Genomic DNA, 22,125 nt, shown 5'->3' with positions numbered 1-22,125 from the left:
TAATCGAATTTGATTGGATCTTCGCGGAAACTCGATTACGTAGCTGCAGCCCGCGGAGTTCCACACTTTTCCGATCGATCCATCGATCGCTCGCTCGCACGCTCGCACCACGATATACGCCCGGTGATCGTCGATATCCATACGAAATATTTTACGCGAACGCTTCGCTCGTAAACGTCCTCCCTCCGTCGTAACTCTTACGCGCTCGCTCGTCGAGGAAAGCCCGACTTTTCAAGTTCATCGGAGGGTACATCCCCCGAAATTCTTCATCTAAATCTCCGTCGAACGGTCCGTGTTGTAGCTCGCGAGGATTCGTTTCGAGTGGCATCCACTCGTTTGGGAAAAACGGCTCGTACATATTTTTCCAATTCGCAGCGTTCCGCGTTGTTACAATTTCGGGCCACCGCTCATGGGCTTGCGTAGTAATCCGTTTTAATAGGAGCCGAAGTAACAGTATAAAGTGCAATCATAATAATACAAATATGATAACAATAATAACTTTATTAGTTACAACAAAAAGAAAGAAGAGAAAATGATGATACAAGATATACACAACAGATTATGGCCACACAAAGTCAAAGATTATTCATTATACTCTAATCTAATAGATGAGAATATAATTAAGATATTTGCGTTTTTCTTTAATTTTCCGCAATTGTAACATTAGATATCATAAGTTTTCTTCAATAAGTCATTAGTCATCACTCATATTACACACTCAGCGATGTAAGTTAGAATTATAAGTCATTAATCTCAGGAAACTTGCACATACAATAAGCCAGAGGAAGAAGACAGTCAGTTCTGGTCAGTTCTCTCGACAAAGATGGCAAACACATGTTGCTCTTTAATTGGTCGATCATAAGGTGACTTTTAAACCGAAAGAAATGAAATTCGACCATGCAGTGACTAATTACTGATTTGTTATTGCCTCATGATATCCTAATATGATTCGCGCTCACGTAACTCGCTCCTGACTTTTAATCCATTACTAACGGCTTGTTGTAGAGAGCCCATCATGTATTGTCACTTGGGCTGCTGTCGCAACGGATTACCACACAGGCTCACGAACAGTGGCTCGCGATTGTGACCATTCGTTTCCCCAACTCCAACGGCAAGAGAAAATGTGTTGCGCAAACGAGTGTGCGACATATCGCGCAACGCGAGCTCTCCCACAACATCGGTGGCTGTGTAACACTCGAATCTCGGTATTCTAATTTATACGCAACAAGAATCCGGGATGAAAGGGTTAAAGTTTAACTATGTTTAACTATTCGCTTAGTGGCACGCGCATGCCGGACATTCAACTTAACGTCTCTGGCCGCGGCCCGAGATAATTGCATGAGCGCGCGTCGCGGCCGGTCTGTTCCGTGACGAAAATAACAGGATTTCCGGCGATGCCGCTTTGCGCGGCGATTATTATACTATTTGCATAAAACGCGAAAACCGTTTGCCCGCGGAAAGGGCCGAAGCTGAGTGAAGCCGGGGTGAAGCGCGCGGCTGCGATATTTCTATCGCTCGGCGTTTAATTTGCAGTTTTAATGAGCGCGCAACCGTGGTGCTGGTTGAGAATGTCAAAGTAAAAAGTTTCGGAAACGGATTCGCGGGCGCGCGCATAATTACGCGCGCAATCCGATGCTGCCCTCGACGCTGATCCCGCGGCGCGAGCATTTCACGCGCAGGCAGGCCTGCGACGTCCTCGTCGACGTCGTCGTCGCTCGCTCGCGTCCTCCTCGTCCACGTCCGTATATCGAGATTAGGTTTTCTCTTCTCCGCGATTACGCCCGGCCCGCGGGTTAATCTATCAACGTCAGACGCGTTATCCGCTGTTACTAACGCGGATTTAAGGCCCCCGGTTAGCGAATGTTACGTAACCCGACGGCGATGGTGGCGGAGGTGATGCCGGCGGCGGCGGCACACAAGAGTGCCGGAATAATTACCGGCGCGCGTCTGAATAAGCAATAAAAGCATTTTCAGACGCGGGCTCGGCTTTTCCCGGGATACTTGGGGAAAACGTAGCGTGTAACGGTTTTAACGCGATCTCTCTTCCTCTCCTTCTCCCCGTCTGCTTCTTTTTTCTCTCCGTGCTAAACGTTAGACCCGCCGCTGGCTGGCTAACTCCATCCGCATGGAGGAAACACTCGAGGATACCATTTACCTAAATATAGTTGCCGTAACAAAATAGTAGCATTAGGATCATCGCGCACAAAATATCATAGTTGCGTATATAGATAGCATAAGACCGTCTCGATCGATGAGCATGTTTTAGAGATCGAACTTTATCCTGAATGTTCCTTGGTTGAGGTGATCTTATGCTGTGTATATAGAGCTGTATCATTTTGTGTGCAATGGCCATTACTATTCGCCCATGTATACAGGAGGGTTGTAGCAATCACGTAGTATTACGGAAGTGGTCACTGGCCTGCTTTTGTTGCCTGCTCATACGTGTTTGAACGATGCTCTCGGTGCTATATGATGTAACCGAGCTCTACGGATCTCTCGACATGCACGGAGAAAACAGTATGCTTGGCCCACGCATAAATCTGGCAGTGCCGATCGGATTCAATATTGAATCTGGCCGGCACTACCAGATGTATGCGTGGGCCAAGCATACTGTTTTCTCCGTGTAGTGCTTGCTTTGTAGACTACAACAGAGAGACAGCAATGTTCCTTCGGTTGAGAATGAACTATGTATGAGGGCTGAACTCACTGAACGTTACGAAGAAGAACTGCTGTGATTGTGAGAACCGCCTCGATGGGCATGGACTAACAATAACAACTTTTGATGCAGTGTCTACTTGACTTAAAATCACATTAATTTCCTATCTAATCGTGAAAACCGCTGGTGTAGCACACAACCGCAGCAATTTTCTCCGCGCGCAGTTCCGGCTGATCCATATATGTTTTTTCCCACGTTCCACGCGAACGAAAACGTTTTCAAAAGTACCGTTGAAAAATTCAACACTTCGCCAGAGCGCGTACTCTCTCGAGTTTTGTTTAACTTTTACACGTATTTATCTGTCGATTTCCGATGTTTGTATATTTGTCGTCTATCGATCTTCGCACGAGCGCACGAGTGCGCGACGGCGATTACGCCTGTTCATTTTCCAGCGCTTCTCTTACTAGCTAGCACTTCGTCGTCGTCGTTACCGTTTCGCCAAATTGCCGCGTACAAATCGCAAGAAAACAGCGGAACGCAAGCCACCAATTTGCATTCACCTTCTTTCACTTGGCACGGACTAAATGCCTGAGGAAACAACGAAATCGCAATGGCCAGACGGTACACTTTGGCTGCGCACAGTTTACACGGGACAGTTTAATGCCTTATGAATAAAGGTGATAGGCCACCTCGGTAGAAACTCGCGCTCTGGCCGACAGGACGATCCCGCTCTTTCCATTAATAAGACATTGCTCGTTAAGAATGAAGCCTATTACTTCATTGTATTTTTCTCTCTCTCTCTCTCTCTCTCTCTCTCTCTCTCTCTCTCTCTCTCTCTCTCTCTCTTTCTCTCTCATGATCGCGTTTGTTCGCTCGCTTACGACGCGGTTCGTCAGCATTAAACATAATTGGATATGATCGCGGTAATTGCGACGTTGGTGAGTGTAACGCGACACAACGAAGCATCGTTCTCCGATGAGGGCGTAATTGATAATCGTCTCGTTTTCTCTTCGATCTCGACGAGCTTGCTCGCTCGAAACGCTATCCACGTCGCGTTCAACAAACGGCTGTCGCGCTTTTAACGGGCTGTTTATGGTGACACTTTTATCGGGAGCTCTCTCGAGGCGCCAGACGAGAAAGCATTTATTTGTGGGTCGGTAAAAAGCGAAGATAGATGGACGGCGAGGCTCTCCTTCTCACTCTGCGTGCACACATGTACGCGTGTCCGCCGTCTCTTGTGTATATAATACATTAAAATCCTAAACACCTCGCCGATCCGCGCCGTGCATCTCGCGGCTGAACTTACGTGAGCACTCAGCGCCACGACGTCTCGCTGTGTTACATTAGCGTCCCTCGTAAGGATGGAACGTATCGCCCGGCCGGGCTGAAGCTCTCCATCGAAAGCCCCGAGCGTTTTCATCCCTCCCGGCGTGCGCACTCGCTGTCGATTTACCCTCGCGGGTCGTCGTTTCGCGAATCGCTCTCTCACTTCCTCTCACTTCCTCTCACTCACTTACTCTTACACACACACACACACACACACACTCTCTCTCTCTTTCTCACTTACTCACTTACTCTGTCTTACTCTCTCCTTCCTCGCTCTTTTCCCGTCTCCGTCATTCTTTCTTTCTTTTTCCTCCCCCGCCCCGAGACGCTGATGCTCGTTTTCGCTGAAAAATGAGCGCTTCTTACGGCCGCGGTCGTTCGTCGAATTGCGAGTCGTAAATTAGCTCACGTACCAGACGGACGTCGACTGGGGGGATGTGGACGAGGGGTGGGAGAGGGCAGGAAAAAAAATACGTTTCTGTGCAGAAATCCATCCGGCCGCCACCGCTGCCAGATGGATACGCGCGCGGGGGCAAATGTGGGTGTATATTGGTGCACTTTTGAAGGCGGACGCGAGGTGAGGCGAAAGAGATTCGACCTCTCGCTCAGATGAGCGCACCGCTTGATCCTTTCCGTTGGTCTTCGCCGGCGGGATGTCTTGCATCAATCTCCGATCGTGCTTCGGTGCAGCTCGATCGCCGTCGGACGAATGGACGCGGGGATGCAGAATTATAAAACTCGCGCGAGGGGTCTCGTGCGAAAGGAAACGCGTTGTTGCATCTTGTCATCCGAGGATTCTCCGTGTCCCATGTCCGTTGAAACATCTTCCTTCGGGATATCCGTATCGATCGTCGCGGCAAAATGACGCGTTACGTCCCAGGACGATTATTAACCTCTTGTCTTTGGGATCGCCCAGGTGTCGAAGATCGCGCCAAGGAAGACTCAATTTGATCTTTTATACGCGTGTTATATTCCTTTTTATTTCTAAGTGATACGATTGTATTGTCTTGACAATACAATCAACAATTTTCTTGACCCTCTACTTATTATTGGTTGTTATAATTCCGGAGAAAATGATTTTGATTATTCTGAGCAACTTATATTAGTCCTCTACGTGAGACCCGAATGAATATTCAATCGCTTACCACCAACTTTCGTGAGAGAAAACTCCAAGATAGCGCAAATATATTTGCAGAGATTTAGATTTTATTGCGCTATTATCTTATAGCTGAGGATCCTCTATATCTGTAGAAGATGTGCACAGGGAAAACACTGAGGAAATCATTTGCATAAATATGGTTGTCACAGCAAAATATTAATGTTATTTTTTGTCCATGTATACAAGATGGTTACAATAGCTATAGTCCTCTGGAAATGGTACATTGGCTTTCTTGGCTGCTTGTTTACACGTGTTTGGGAGAGGTACTCTCAGTGATGTATGGCGTAACCAAATCCTACGGATCTCTCAATCATAGTATTCGTTCTGTAGACCATAACTAAAAGACAACAATATTCCTTTAGTTGAGGCAACTACGTACGAGGATATACTAACTGAACATTATACATCATAAAAAGCTGTGAGATCTGTATAGATGGGCATATAATAACAGTAGCTGTAGCTATAGCTATAACTATAGCTATAACTGTGAGAACTGTATAGATGGACATATAATAACAGTAACTATTTTACTTGAAATCACATCAATTTTCTCTCTAATCATAGAATATGTAGATATAACAACTATAGTAGTTTTCTTCGTGTACGCGGAAAATTAAATATCGTTACTTTACGAGTGTTAATTGGTGAATTCGTGCATATTTCGTGAAATATGTGCATATTTATTTCAGTGAATGCTCGAAAAGAGCGAGGATATATGTTACAATTGGACGTATTTTACGCGCAGTTTTGCGAAGTTCTCTGAAAAGTTTGGTTATTATAAAATAATAACATTCAGTCAAGTTTGCTGTCAACAATGTGCAAATTGTTCGGCTCGCGAGGGCATCAAGTCCGGGAAAAGTGATTCGAACGCAAAGGATTAATCAGTGTCGCATTTGTATCACGCTGAAATCGAATGAGCAAGAGCAGCTTCGTAACAGCGTCCTCTCACGATTATTCTATCCGCACTCGAAGTTTACCAATACAAGTTTTCCTCTCGGGTCAGTCGACACGAATTCACGCGACGTCCTCTTCTCATGGAGAAGCATTTAATCTCATTAGTGCGAATCCTCGTAAGGAAAATCATCGTGGACACATACATGTACGCGCGCGCGCGCGCACACACACACACACACATATACGCGCATACACACGACTGTTTTGTTTTGCACGATCACAATGTTAAGGAGAGAAACGCATCTCGGCACAATTTAATATTACCAAGACGCTGCATAAATAATACACTTAAGTACCTCGCGTGCTCGCGCCGTGGTAATGAACTTTCGCGATACCCACGCGCAACACGCTGCATTAATAATAACTTCAGTATTGTTCCCGAATAAGATACTTATGCTCATGCCCATGTAAGAACTGACGTGAAGAACTTGTTGTAGTTCGACGACAAGTTCGAGCCTCCGCGCAAGTGATTATAGGTGTGCGACACCTGAGGATTCGGCTGCGCTTACGACGGATCTCCTCCGCAGGATTCCAACGTAGGTGGGCACAGGTCCGACATAGTCCGACATCGAAATTAATTCTAGCGTCGCGAGCGCGCACGACGGTTATCAGCGCGCCAGTTATCTGACTGCAAACTCCTGAGAAACGCGCGTGGGAACGCCACGACGCGTCAATATTTAGGAAGAATCTCAGTCGTCGTTTCTTGCGCGGACACAAACAGCGGCGTTATTACAACAGTATCTAACGTGTAATGTGTCCGCTTAAATATTTGATTTATTCGGAGTCAATACGCAACGCGGAGAGAATTCGCCCCCGGGGCGAAGACATTCGTGTGGCAAGACCTCTTTTCGTCGACCTTACGTTCATCGGCAGAATAACGCGCGCAGCCTGTTCGGCGAGTGCTTAGTAATTCCGTTGTTATTACGCCACGCCGCTGCATTGTTTCATTTGTGTTTATGTCCCGCGGAGCACGGTTAAAATGTGATTACGCCGACTAAATAATTTCATAAACGACGAATCCAGCGTGCTCATTCGTACGCGCGACGCAAGCGGTTCCGTATCGCCCGGGCTGCATATTTTACGTTTAGATTAATTAACAATCAGCCGCAGCGTCGCTCGTTACCCGATTGCAACACAATTTGTATGTCGGGCGTGCGTAAACCCGAAACTCGATGCGTCGCTCTAAAGGTGCGTCCAGACTTGCATCGTATCGTCTCGATCCGATCATGATATGATACCGCGACGAAGCCTAGTTTTCAACCTGCATAACCTTATATCTCGTATCTCTTATACCGTACACCCCCTCGACGTGTATCTTTGTTGCCTTTCCATTTGATACATCCTTGATTCCGCATTGTCTTCAGTGCGCGCAGACAATGTTCCTTTCTGTACACTTGGCTGCTACGTCTTTATTCGTTGCGCGTTAAAAAAGAAGAGCAGCAAGACACTGCGGTGGTGGATAAAGAGAAAAGCGACAGACAAAAGGAAAGCTAGTGTTCCTCGCTCTACTTTCCGCGTGAAAAGGACTCTTGCGATCGTGATACAGATCGGAGTAGTGTCTACAGGCTGACTGTGTCGCACATCGTTTCCTTGATGCAACGGCAAAATACCGACTCCAAGTCGGTCATGGTCATAGCGTGTCATCGTATCAATTTTTGATATAAGACACGTCTACACTTCATGATCATGACACAAATCTCGGTACTACAGACACGGCGATACGGTAGAACAAGTCTGGACGCGGCTTTAAATGTGTGAATGCGCGCACACACACATACACGATTGATAATGATTAATACACGAATTGATGCGCTGCTAATTTTGTGCAATCATAGTTAACTATGTGCGATTATTCTAATAGACGTTAATATCGTTTTGATTATCCCATGCACAAATTCATTCTAATGTAGAACCTTCCCGGTGAATAAAACAATATTGCTCGCGCACTCGGTATCGTGAGATCAACTTGTTAGAATACGTTTCACCCGCCAGTTAGCACGGCATCAAGAAGGTGACGCAACCTCGTTTCTGCTCGACGTGTCTTAGTGTAGACGAGAACTATAAGGGCGATTTGCAGTATTTCTTAAGAGCGTCATGATCCTTCCGGCTATGTGAGATTACCAAATTATTTAATGCCGGAAGCATTACCCGAGCGCGCGTCGAGGAATCTGTGATTAGAATAAAACTTTGAGGTTCCGCGCACATTCTTCTCATGCATACGAATTTCTCGGAGAGAGAGATAGGGAGAGAGACAGAAAGACAGAAACAGAGAGAAGAGCTCGCGCGACGATGTAAATTTTCCATTCGCCGCATCCTCGGCCGCTTTAGTCTGAAAATAATTAATGTGTATGCGGGTTTCTTGGGTTTCAGGGGAGCATCCGGCGGCCATGCAGCACGGGAACTCCAGCAACAGTGGCGCGGCCACGAGGACGCTGGCGTTGCTCCTGTTGCTCCTGCACGCCGGCTCCTTCGCGAGGTGACTGGTCGATCACGAGGAGTTGCAGTGAGGGAGTACGGCCGACGAGATAGTTTCACCTAGGCGATCGAGACGACAAAGGGTGATGCGAAGGGAAAATCAAGGGGAGACCGCCATCCCCGCTGACCACTCGCCACGGACTCCGTAAATCAGGCCGATCTTCTTTTCCTCCGTACCGCGATCGACTCGCCGGAGCGGGCGTGTGCGCGAAGAGAGACGGAAAAACGGACGCAGGGCGGATTGTGCTCAACAGCCGCGGCGTGTGCGGGGGAGCACGAGATTTCCAGCACCCCTTGCTCGCTTCCGGAGCGCGAGGCTTCACCGGCGAGGCGCCGGTTGACTCGTTACCCTCAAGCAGCCCTCGTGTGCCACGCGTTCGCGTGGCGGGACTTGACGGGGGCTGATCGATTCGTCCGCGGCGAACTTTTTCCTTCGCGCGATCGGCTGAATCGCGAGAGCGTGTGCTCGTGGATGTGCTCGCAAAATCGGAAAACGCGCGCGGAAGTTTGATGGCGCTCGCGGATGACTCGAGACGCGTAAACGGGCGAGGCGTGCGAAGACGAACAGGAGCGAACTGCAGGAACGAGGCAACGTGACGTGTCTTCCACGGGAACGAATGACTTCCCTCTCACGTCGACGGTCGCGGCGACGGAATTAGCATTTCTTTTCCCTGGGCGCGGGCATGAGTAGAGAGACGTGAAGAAATCTATCCATCTATCTATCCATCCATCTATCTATTTATCAATCTATCTATTTATCTATCGGGGGAAAACGAGGCTTGACTTTGAGCGCAGAGCCCGCAGTGAGGTAAGAACCAGCGTGTTTTCGTGCACCCGGTCGGACCAGCGTGACCCAGATACGCCTGCAAAACCATCTCGTGGAATTCCACTCAATTTCTAGTCGCCGGATGCGGTGCTGCTTCTTCCGCGAAGAACAAATATTTTGAGGTTCGCGCGCAAACTTACCAGATGTATGTATGTATGTAGCGGCTCTCTATACCCCGCGTCGCCGTGTCACACGGCCGTCTTGTAAGCCGCCGGATGCGCGCTCCGAGAGAACCCGCTGAAACTTTCCGCGTTGCACCGGCTTTCGCCCTCGGATGCAATTCCTTTTCAATCGGCTGCGGATCAGCCCGTGCATGCCGCGCGTAATCTCGCGCACCCCGTAATGGAATCCCCCCGACCCGGAACCATCGGCGGCCGCGAGTCGAAATTAAAAAATATGTCTCGCAACGCATCTCCTCTCTTCTTATTTCCAAACTCGATCCGGCTCGGTGCTGTAATCGCCTTATACGTCTTGTCCCGCGTAACAAGCGGCAAGTGGCTTATTTCGGCCTCCGTTATCGTAAGAACGCGGCGGGAGGGAGGGGAATAAACGAGCATGGAGAGACAAATAGATTTGTCACGCTCGGGGACCGCTTCGAAGATCTTTTGACGACTCTCGTTGGATTAAGCGCGCGTCCTGTCGCATAAATATTTTTTTTAACCCCGTCCCCCACCTCTCTCTCTCTCTCTCTCTCTCCTTTCTTTCTGTCTTTCTCTTTCTCTCTCTCTTCACGCCGCCTGCCCGACAGACCAAGCGGAAACGGCTACGACAATAATCGCGCTTTTCGCCGGGTGCGAGGAGATGCGCGAGACGAAAAAGCTGGCGAAGTATCTCCGAATTATGCGGGGCCGGCCCGCGCGAAATTCGTAGCTCGGCTACCATGGCACGGCCGCCGCAGTTTCGCTCGGCGTTCCATTTGCATCTCAGGACGCGGAGAATTTACGAGAGAGCCCGGGGGTCGTCGATCCCGCACGCGCGCTCGCGCGAACCACGAGGCTGTCGCTCGCGCCCCTGTGTGTGTATGATAGACTCGATAAGTTATATAACTAAACTCTCGACGTATCATCGTTCGCGAGAGGGAAATATATTGGCGTGGTCGATACAGGGCGAGTCGATGTGGCACGTCGTCTCGACGTAGCCGAGATACGATCTTAATTATGCTAAACCAAGGCACGCGCGCGCGAGATCGTGCCTTTAATTGCAGACGCTGTTTCTGTTAATTAAGCGTGCTTCTTTCTCGCGATCGAGCGGCTTGGAGCGGCCGCTCATTCGCTCCCACTTCCGCGATTTTCTTATCTCCGCGAATGGAGGACACGGTTTCACCCTTTTCATTCGTGAACGTGCGCGGACATTCTCGTGTGTGCACTCTCGGTTTTCTGAATATTTCGTGTGTATCTCTGTCCCCCCTCTCCCCCCCCCGCCTCCATCTCCTCTGGTCATATCTATCGAATCGAATTCTCCATTCGGGATGATCGAGATTGTATCGCCTCGCTCTAAACCGGCCGCGTACTCGCAGTTAACGCGACCAGCTGACGCGGCCGGAATGTTCTTCGAATAAAGTTTCGCTCGACGTTCGGTTGCGGTGGCCGGATAGCGCCCTGCCGGGATATATATCGGTTACAAAAGTGACGTGGAAGTTTCCCTCGGAAGCAGGGGCGCGCACGTGAGCGAGCGAGCGGACGCTCTCGCGATGTTCCGGAAGCGATTAATTCCAACTACTTGGGATTTCCATGTATATATATATCTCTCTCTCTCAATGAGGCCCTCCCGATACTTCATCCGCCTCGCCGTCGTTAATTAGTCGCCGTCACCGCGACTCGATTTCGAGAGTCATCCCGCGAGTCTCTCTCCGGTTGCGCCCCGCGTGTGTCTTCGATGCAAGCGCGACCCGGAGGATCGCAAGTCCGAGGAGTTCGATCGAGCTGTGATCGAAGCGAGTCGCGACTTCGGGCTCCGGAAGCGACAATACGACGCTCCCGCTCGGGACTTCCGGCCGAGAAGCGCGAGGGGTGGAGAAAGGGGTGGCGAAAGGCGCGCACGGTGCGGACAACGAGGGACAGTGCGCATGGACGCGCGCGCGGACACGTTCGTCAACATAACGTTAAGCTTTAAGTGACTAAAAGAAAAGAAAAAAAATCGTATCGTACTGGTCTATCCGTGTATACGTCTCTCCATAGGTCTCTGACAGTGGGTTGGTCGCGACGCGTGGCAATCCGAGGCGCTCCTCTTCGCAAATGTATCCTGAGTCACAAAACGGCATAGACATAGCTCTCGAGCGCTGACATTTCAGCGCTTCAAGATGTCAAAATTGAGAGGCACTACTGACGCACTTACGCATGAATTGGTTATGGCAGTACAGGATGTGAAAGTGAATGTGAAAGGCAAATATCATAAACTTACTTTTCTTCTGAATAATCATATTTCGTGTGCATTTATTTTACTGTACCTACTCTGCTTGCTCATAAAGTTATTTGCATATGTTCTCTTCTTAGTTTCCCTTTATGCATTTCCTCGAGTACCGCTATCGCAGCAGTATGAGCCTAAAATACTTTACGTGTATTAACACGTTATCATGTTATTTCAAATTTATTTTCACACTTTGCACTGTCACTTCATCTCCTGTCATAACTGATTCATACACAAATGCATACGCAGTGCTTTTCAATTTTCACCTTGAAACAGCTTTAATGCTCAAAATGCATCCAAACCGTTTTGTGATTCAGTGGGTCACGAAACGATTTAAACACAATACAATTCAGAGCGTAGCCGATCGTCCAATGAGAGAACCTATTTTTTAATAATTCGTTCTCTTATTGGATCATTAGCTGCGCTCTGAAGTTTATTGCATTCTAAACCGTTTTGCTACTGTACACTACAAAAATTATTTCTGCGCTTGGAACTAGAATATTCGGCACACGTGAGTTGGTTGGCATTATTATATTTTTCACTTGTGCCAAGTGAATGGCACAAGTGTGGAATATATTAGTGAGAAAGCCAAACACGTGAGCGACAAATTGTTTGCTTATTATTACCAAACATTTGGTTGAGCTTATTTTGACCGAATTATAGTCCGGTATACCAAACAAGATTCTTTTTTTAGTGTGACCGCGGCGCAATGAAACGCGACATCATTCCGTCATGATCACACATACATACACCCTTATACACACGGAAAAAACAGTATGGTTGGCCCACGCATAAATCTAGTTGTGCCAACTGGATGCAATATCGAGTCTGGCTGGCACAACCAGATTTATGTATGGACCAACCATACTCTCTAAAGTACAATCAATGTATTTTTTACTGAAATATGTATGCTATACTTATATCTGACGGTACAGTTACAAGCATAGCACTGCAATCAGTAAAATCTCAATGAAGGAGAAGATCAGGGAATGATAATAATCATCTCTCTATTGACGCATTTTGCATACACAGACAGTGCCATTGTACGCAAAGCGCACGGTTGATTCTATCGTCGCAAACGCAAAAAATTGCATTTGGTATAACGTATCGCGAATTTATGTATTTTATTACCAATTTTTCAGTGAAGTCTTACTCCCAATAGTCGAAATCAACAAGAAATGAGACGTAGAGTGGAAACGCAGTGAAGTGGAAGTGTTATCACCGTAATTTACTGATCTCATTGGTGAAACAGTCCTCTTAGTGATTCAATTAGAAACATTTCTCACCGATTCACTTTAAGAGAGCACTGTTCTTTCCCGTGCACACACACACACACACACACACACACACACACACGCACGCACACGTGTTTCGGAATTGCACGTGGCGCGATAAATATTCAACAACCATGCGGCAATAACGGAACTCACTGACGGCCGAGCAAATCGAGCGGAGCGATCAGGCGCGATCGTTACTTAACTTCATTCGAGCTCCTTTCCATTCTTCCGTAAGTAGCGAAATCACACGCCGTCGCGGACGTAACGCGATGCATTTTGCATCGAATGCTCCCCAACGGAGTATCGGATTTTGCCGACTAAAAATGGCTTACGCGTGACTGTCGAGTACTGTGCCCGCTCTCTTCTCTCAGGGCGCCACTTCGCCTCCGGTGCATCGGCGCCGTTCACGTCGGTCGCTCTAAAGATCGTTAATTATGGAACACGAGAACGTAAGCGGCCGCGTAATGGCCACGTCACGGGCGCCAATGTGGCTGAGGTAGAGCACCGTTGTTTAATTTCATCGAATCGCTCGCGCATCGCATTGCTCGCTGCGCTCGCCATCACAAATTTAGGTCCATCGCCGTTACACGGCCGGTTAACGCCGCACTCGCTTCTGTTTATTTTCAGATTTGTTTTGCCGATTGTTTCCCGGATAACAACCATTGACAGAGCTATCGACGGAACAAACAGCGCGCTGACGCCATGAAAATTCGATAAGGCGTGTAACAATAAGACGCGGAAGGAGAGATCGGTCTTTCTTTCTTCTCGAGACGGTCTCCTCCCTCTCAATCTTTCTTTATTCTGCCTTTCGTTCAGCGAAGATAATTTCCTTGTCGCGCGGTGAGAGAATATTATAGTTTCTTTTTTTCGTATAAATTGTCTTCGATTTTACTATGTTTTTAATGCAGCCATATACTGTCAGTAGACAGTAGCAAGATCTCAATCTTGCTGAGGAACACGGCAAATTTCTTCTCAATGGCACATCTCAGTTCTTGAGGTGCACTCCAAAGTCTCTCTCTGAGGAAAATTTTGCTGAAAATCTATAGTTCACATTATATACACGATATGGATTTTTAGCTAAATTTTCTTCTTGGACAAAACCTTGGTTTGCGAACGAGAAATAATGATAAATATTAATTATAATTTTAATCTACATCTGATATATCAGATAATGCCAGTTTTACCAGTAATTGGATTAAAAAATGAGCCATGTCCTAATTATTGAACAATGCAGACTTAGTAATTAAATGATTATTAAATAATATCACACATTGGCAGAATGTGAGGAAATTTTTTTAAATAAAATTTCAAGTACCTTTTCAGAAATATTAAATACAAATGTATTTTTAATGTTTCAATCATTGGGACAAAGTTCAATTATTGAGACGTTTATCTTAACACATACGAAATGAAAGAATAACGAATTGACGCAGAATGTCGATCTATTCCTCCGTCACGAGATTTCACAGTGATTTTTACTATAAAATTCTCTCTCCGTGTGGAAAGTGTCGCTTATCAAGGACTCCGACGCCGCCTCGAATCCGCGCGATTATCAGCAGCGCGATCGACCCACGAATAGCCGTCGTACTGTACATACCTTCTTGAAGTGTAAACGATAAACGATCGCTGTAACTCTCTTCGGCATGACTAAGAACCACGATGTAACTCTTACTAATTCACGCTCCCTAGAACGACCGGGTACTTTGTTACCATTGAAAAACACGCGTGAGTCGAATCACGCGAGACTCTCGTCATCGATACTATCGACAGCCGCGCGGCCGGAAGGAAATCCTTTCCCGCGCCCCTTTCCCCGCGGAGCGGCGAGCTCGTTTCCCGCTCGACGGGAGGGGCAGAAGGTACACGCGTTGCGATATCGAGTCGTTTGATCGTCACGATCGTCACGGGCGAGAAAGAGGAGTTCACTCGATAACACGCCGGACGAATCGACCGTCAGTGTCAAAGATCAGAGATTCATTAACGAAGACACGGCACAACCTTGTAAATAAGAGATAAGAAAGAGTGCGGAAAAAGGAATCGCTCCCGATCGTCGTGGAAGTTAAACGGCTCGTCCGTGCGAATCAGGGGTGCGCAAGATGAGCGCGCGGAAAAACTAGTTCTCAGAAGTCCCTGTTCGGACTACTCACTTTTCTCCGATCTCTTCGCTCGCGTCTCAACGATACGCGCGCGAACATTAATCCCTCCGCCACCGTGTGTGCGAAGTGCGATCGCGTCGCTCTCTCTCTCTCTCTCTCTCTCTCTCTCTCTCTCTCTCTCTCTCCAGACTGGAACTTCAAGCTAAGAGCCACGACGCAGAGCGACGTGTTTGGGATTTCGCGTTTGGGTTGGCAGGAGGGTCGGACCAACCGCGACGAAATTTTGCGCACCTTTGAGCCCGCTAGTGCAAGTACTCGAGGTGCTTGAAGCGACCACTGCGTCTCTCCTGGAGGAGAAGAAACCGCGCGCGATAACGTGGTTGTATGTTCCTGGAGGAAGTGAAAAGTTCCCGACGAGAGAGACGCACGATCCGTCGTCGTCGTTGAGCGCGAGAATACGAGTTTTGAAATATCACCGCTACCGTCTCACACCCTCTCTTCCTGCCGCCCGTCCTCCTTTGCGCGTCCTCCTTATCCCACTGCCCCAGAGCTCTCTCTCCGCCGACCTTTCGATTCTTTCCTGCCTTTTCCACCCCCTGCCCCTGTCCCCGTGCTTTTTTATACGCCGAACGAGATCTGTCCTCGTTAGTACTTGTAAATGGCTTTCGCGCACGCGAGAGTGCCGGCTATTCCTATTCTCCTGCTTCTGTATATTCTGAAAAGGATAAAAGGCGAAGGATAAAAAGAGAGAGAGAGAAGAAGAAGAAGAAGAAGAGAACGAGACGAACTCGGACGCGAGCGCGATAATTGACCCTCGGACGCTTTCCTCGAGCCCTCGAGCTCGCGTCCGAGTCGCGAGAGCGAGAACGACGACTGGTAGCGAGTAAGTTAACCCGATTGTACGAGATCAATTACTGTTAGCACGAGCGATCAGCGTAACGCTCTTAGCGACACTACTCGAAAGATGTTAAACTAACGAAGTACCATTAATGTATATATATATAATATCGAGCAGTACCGACTTACCGTTTATGTTGGAATCCAATTGTACCAGAATTCGTAAGGCAATTAAAAGAGAAGGAATAACGATTATTTGTGGGAGACACACGGGAGATTCTCATTTTCAGCGAGCCACCGCCCAGCGGCGCCCCCCGACCCGGAGGGGCGAGGGGAAACGACGCGCGTCGATTTTTGCCCGTTTAGAAAAGCCCGCACGAGAAATTGGATCATTTATTTGCATAACGCCCCGGCCCCCCTCGCCCCCGACCGAGCCCCTGTCCTAGTCCCCGACATCCAGTCGCATTTTTAATTAAACGACTGGATTTTCGACCGAGGTCGAGTTCATTTCGCGGTCCGCGCCGAGCGCGCTGGAAAACGACGTGTTGTTACGGGGATGGGAGAACTCTGTGCGCGTATCGCATATGGCGAAAGCTGCGAATACAGCGGGACATTTCGTGTTTCTTATGCACTTGGCCGACTCACTCGCCGACGTCGCGACGATTCTTCACCGGCGCAAAATAACGGTAGTTTATTCGCCGTCATGCGTTTTCCACCGTGCCGGCGAACGAAAGTCCGCGCTCCCGTCGTCCCGCGAGGCGCAAAACGCGTACATCTCGAGCAGCATCCATCCCAGTTACCTCGTTCCTTCTCCCACAGCTCCTCCCCGTCGAACGAGAATTACGTGACGTCGAAACTCGTCGAGCGTAATGGAGGACGAAAAGAAGAAGAAGAAGATAGGACAGAAGAGGAACAAGAAGAAACTCCGGCAAAGTCAACACGCCCGCGAAGACAACGGACGCCTTCTATCTGACCCGTCGGACTCGCCAACCTCGTCGTCTTCCGTAAGTACCTTGGCCTTTTGTCTGCGAACACTGCACGCCCGGTGTGACGTACGGGGGAGTCATTTGCATCCCGTTGGTTCCGGAGCCGATGGCGGCCAATCTCTGGCTTGCCGATACGCCGCTGTCGATAAACAGCGGCCCGCAGTGGCTGCATAAACGCGGCCACCATGCACATAGACGCGTCGCGAGATGAGACCAGCGCGTTGGCCATTGAGGCGTACGTCCGATGAATACACACACGTAGGCCGTACCTCATATCTTACATACCTACTTAGTGGCACTTAAGCGGATGCCCGGCATGGGCAGAGAGACCATCCGAGGGTCGTCGGTCGGTCGGTCGGTCGATCGGTCGGTCGCCCGGCCGGCCGGCCGGCTGGTTGCCAACGGGGACAATTTCGATGTAAGCCTCCGCTTGGACGTGGCCAGATTAGGATCGATGTAGGTCAGCACGTGGACACGCTCGAGGAACAACGGGCAAATATGATTTCGCCCGGCGTTAATCCGTTTAGCATTCGCGTAAAATCGATCGATATTTGCGCCGGCGGGCCTCTCTCTTGTAGCGAGAGGTTGGCGTTCTCAGCCGGGACCCATTTCGACATTTGGGAATCTTTTTCTGAAGATTTAGCGGGTTTTCAATTGAATAATCGACGAGTTGATTCGTAAGAGGGAAATTTGTCTCTTTCGGAAAACGTGATAAGTCAATCACGGCATCTACTGTTGGCGGGTTGCGGTCAACTCGAACCCGACAATGTTTTGTGATAAGCGCGATGTAATCCTCTAGGACGTCTCAAAAGTGAATAAAATTCAGATCAACTTTTCAAATGTTACCGTTCTTCGAAACGTGTGTTTCGTTTCTTCATTATAACTTTTTTCAGCTTCATTGAATCGCAAAAATATTATATTCATATTTCTCGGTATTCTCTATACCGATTTTTTAAAAAAAGATTGAATTTCGATCATTTTTCCAGAAGTTGGGAGCAAATGAAAATGCGCTGAATAAAATTTATCCATATCTAGGGTTTACGTGACTTCCTGATATTTAGGATTCTACAGTTAATTATATCTCGATACGAAGGTGACTTAAGTCGAAATACTGGTTCTGCGATTAACTCTGCAAGTTCCGACAAGCTGGGAGAATAATCTCGAGATATAATGTTATCGTTAAATACAAGCTATTGTCCTCTCTTTGATACTACAAATGGCATTATCATATTCTCTATGACAAAGGATAAAGAAAGATCTGCATAAGAGTCTATTCAAATGCTTCAAATCCAGTATTTTAAGCTTTTTTAAAGAAATTAATACTTAAAATTGTTCAACATTCGATTATTTCAATATGTCTGCACTTGATTTCTAAGTACTTCTCGTTTTAATCAGCAATGTATTATGTAATAATATTAAAATAGAGAGAATAATTAATTATTATATACTATAATAATAGTATATAATAATTATGTGTATAATAAATACGCAACTTATATACGCAACTTATTCAACTGCCGACAGCGTATATATGCGTACGATAAATATTAAATAATCTAACAAAGATTAATAGAAGAGTGAGTAAATGAAAAAAATTTTTCATAATCTCTTTTTCTTTAGCGTTAGAAATTACAATGGTATTTAAAAATTCAAAGTGTGAAAAGAGGAAGTTGTCAAAGACCACTACGTCCTATATTCCGTTTTGGAGTTTGCTTCTGGCCTCTTCATCGCGGTCAAGCATTCGACATTTCCACCCGAGAAAAGTACGAGTCAATCGGAGAAACGCGTTTAATAGTTTAAAAGTTAAGAGAATGTTAGAGTCAAACTCTCTTAGACAGATTATTGACTTTTTTGCAAAGTACACGTTGCATTGGCTGCGTAAAATTGCAAATGTTCTCATGCGATAAAAATATATGCAAAAAATGAATTGGAGTATCGCTCAATATACGACAAAAACGATAAAAAATTCCAAAGTTTACATTTCGAGTGTAATCAGTCTGTTGGGATATTGTCGGGTTAAAGTAAATATTTATCTAATAAAAAAATCTGTATGCTAAGCGCGATTTTGCTATTTACTCAAAAAAATTTCAAAGCACATTACTGTTATTTTTACATTTAATTTCGAAACTTGGAAATACCGGAAAAGTTGACAGAAAGATTGCTACATATGCGTAATTAGATTTATAATAAATATGGTAAAGCGAAACAACATTCACTTATATAAGTACGAAAAATACGAAGACGATAGCGTGATTGTGTTAGTGATGATCCTATATTATCGTATCTTTGGAATTCGTCACAACACCTTAAGAAGATGCTGAAGCTGGAAACTTTACCGACAGAATATTGAACATTTTTCTGCAAAGTTTACGTCGTGTTGGTTGTACAAAATTACAAATGCTTTTATGCAATGAAAATATATGCAAAAATAAATAGGACCGTTGTTCAAAACGTGACGAAAACGAAAAAGAAATTTTAAATGTAAAATCTGAAACTGTCAGCATAATATTTGTCCAATCCAAAAGTTCCGCAGCTTGTACATAACGAAAGCGTGGATGCTCCAAACAGGAAAATTTTGAAGAACATTACTATACTTTCGCATTTGAATTCAGAAGCTTTAGAATATCGAAAAAGTTTGCAGAAAGATTTCTGTGTGGTTAGGTTTTCCGCTGAATATGGTAAAACATACTTTTACGTAAGTTCTGTATGTATATACAAGAAATACAAAAAGGATAACGTGATTATATGACGATTGTAATGACGATACATTATTAACGTCTCTACGTTATTCATATTTTTCGAGTTCATCATCGACTCCAACATCTCTTTAACCAGCGGTGATTGTCCGATACTATGAGAGTCAGTTTTTATATGTATCGCGCTTGTAACCGTTCTGATAACTCAATAATTGATAATTTGATTCACAACCCAATCCGCGTACTCTTTCGAGATTGTCGAGATTTCTAGGTTACCGAATGTACTCGCCATTGATTGGAGTGATTTCGAAGATAAGTCAGTTGCTTTGATGCTCTCGTGTATGTCGCGCATTTGTTCGTGACCGAGATTATATCTCGAATCGACAAATGTAAACATACCGTCATGCGGAGCTACATGTCTACATCGGTGAGTTGTTTACAGTCCTCGTGTTTACTGTCGAATGTGTGATCAATATTATAATATTAAATATTTTGCCATCTCTTTAAATATTCAGATGATCTCTCATCGCGGCTTTTCTCCGCACGTGTTTTCTCCGATCGAATCGTAATGCGTATGTGATGTGTGTGTCAGTGAGTGTCTAATGCGACGAAGAATCCAGGAGTAAGATGCCCAATTGAGGAGCCAGAACGCCGAGATGCAAGTAGCGATATATTTCCTAGCGTTTCGAGTCATTTACCACGCGGAATATTCCCGACTTTAACTAAGGTGACCAGATTTCCCAGCCCTGAATTCGGGACACTTCATAAATGTATGAAGCGGGGAAGGAGGTAAAAAGATCCGAAAATTATTTGACAATTATTGAAAATAATGACAAATCGGTGTCCCGAATAGCACTCGAAAAAATTCGAGACAAAGAATGAAAAACCGGAACTGTCCCGAAAAAATCGGGACGTCTGATCACCTTACTTTAACATACGTTTCACGAATTTACCGAGAATAAGGAGGTACACATACATACAAACTTTAGAACGAAATTTAGAATCTATTCTAAGACCGGCATTCAAATAGTCTGTCATTATTAAATAAATAATCGCAGCTTCATGAACAACTGATTATTCGTTAATCGATAATACGTAGTATCTCATACAATAAATAATTGACCCAAATAGCTGATCAACCGTCCATAAACGCGAGTCTAATTAAGTGTCTCTAATTAAGAGCTCTCAATCAAGAATCGTGAATAATAATTTACAACTATCGAATTTAAGTAACTTGTTACTACTGATGTTTGTTCCTCCAAAAAAAAAGTCCGTTTAGTCACAAACTTGAACTTCAATCTACCAATACTTCTTTTTAACTTCCAGTTATCTTGTTATTGTAGCGAATCCGAGTTTAAATTGTAGTTGGCTATCTTTAATCTTTCAAATATATATATATATATATATATATATATATATATATATATATATATATAATATTCTTTCTTCTCGCGCTTTTTCAACACATCTGAATCCTATCGCAACTTTCAATGATAATAAAAAAGAAAAGACAATAAGAGATTGTGAAAAAATAAAATGTTTCATTTATCCGTTAATCCGTTATTTGCCCATTTCAATTATTTTATATTTATCGTGCGCGTACACTGCAATTGAGTAAATTAGCTAATCGAGTATATTAGCTGATCCAATATTTATTGACATTAAAAATAAAGATAAAATACAGATAGAATATTCAGATAATGGATATCAAATAAGTATCGAATACGTGTTTCTCCAAGCTTCCACGTGGAAAAAACAGCATTAAGTAAACATTTTCCACATAGGATAATAGAGCGTTATATCTCGACATTATTTTATTGATCCTTCAAATTTAACGGAATTTGCAGGATTATTGCAGAAGCAAAATTTCGACTGGAAATATCTCGTGATTTGTGGTGTTTGAAAACTAAGCGTTTTGGTCAGCTGTAAACGGACGTTAACTTGGCTTAAATCATCAGTCGATAGATTTCATCGACGAAGTAACCGGTGCAGCATCATGAGATTTTCTTGCATAGACTCGAGACAACCGCCGCGCATAAACCGCGTCGTAACGAGTGTTAATTAAGGTTCCTGGGTAGTCAGCCGAGAAATCCGCGTTGACGGTGACATAATTGAAAACGACAAAATAATGAGCTATTAGGTGAGAAAATAGGTCTGTTCGAATGATACATCTTTTTATTTAATCGTAGTTGACAGGAATTTTGGACATGATTTTCCTCGCTTCTGGCGTCATCAATCCAATATGGTCACAGTGTGATTATCCAGGAACCTTAAAGTAACAAACTGCTCTAGCCCAATTTCTCACGTGCGACGCGTGATGTCACTTGTGACTCGACGTTTGGCTGACCCGGCGGCTTTTATTGTTTCGCGAGATAACGATAGTTCAGAACACGGCCGACCGTGAGGGAGGATGAACAACCCCCCCCCCCCCCCC

At 45.7% G+C, this 22,125-nt stretch overlaps 1 protein-coding gene across 3 annotated transcripts in view; it reads left to right on the top strand.

Moving 5' to 3' along the window:
• LOC116842052 (T-lymphocyte activation antigen CD86-like) overlaps positions 1-16,972 on the top strand; it is a 286,780-nt gene extending 269,808 nt beyond the window's left edge. For all 3 annotated transcript variants that reach the window (XM_032810705.1, XM_032810704.1, XM_032810706.1), the window contains one exon: positions 8,466-16,972. In XM_032810705.1, coding sequence (XP_032666596.1) covers positions 8,466-8,575 — 110 coding nt within the window. In that variant the 3' untranslated portion in view covers positions 8,576-16,972. The remainder of the gene's footprint in view (positions 1-8,465) is intronic.
• Positions 16,973-22,125: the final 5,153 nt, after the last annotated feature.

The sequence above is a fragment of the Odontomachus brunneus genome, unplaced genomic scaffold, assembly GCF_010583005.1.
Source record: "Odontomachus brunneus isolate Ranch 3 - 2012 unplaced genomic scaffold, Obru_v1 Obru_scaffold_020, whole genome shotgun sequence".
NCBI lineage: Eukaryota > Metazoa > Arthropoda > Insecta > Hymenoptera > Formicidae > Odontomachus > Odontomachus brunneus.
The sequence above is the reverse complement of the archived record's forward strand: the minus strand, read 5'-3'. Positions and strand labels throughout refer to the sequence as shown.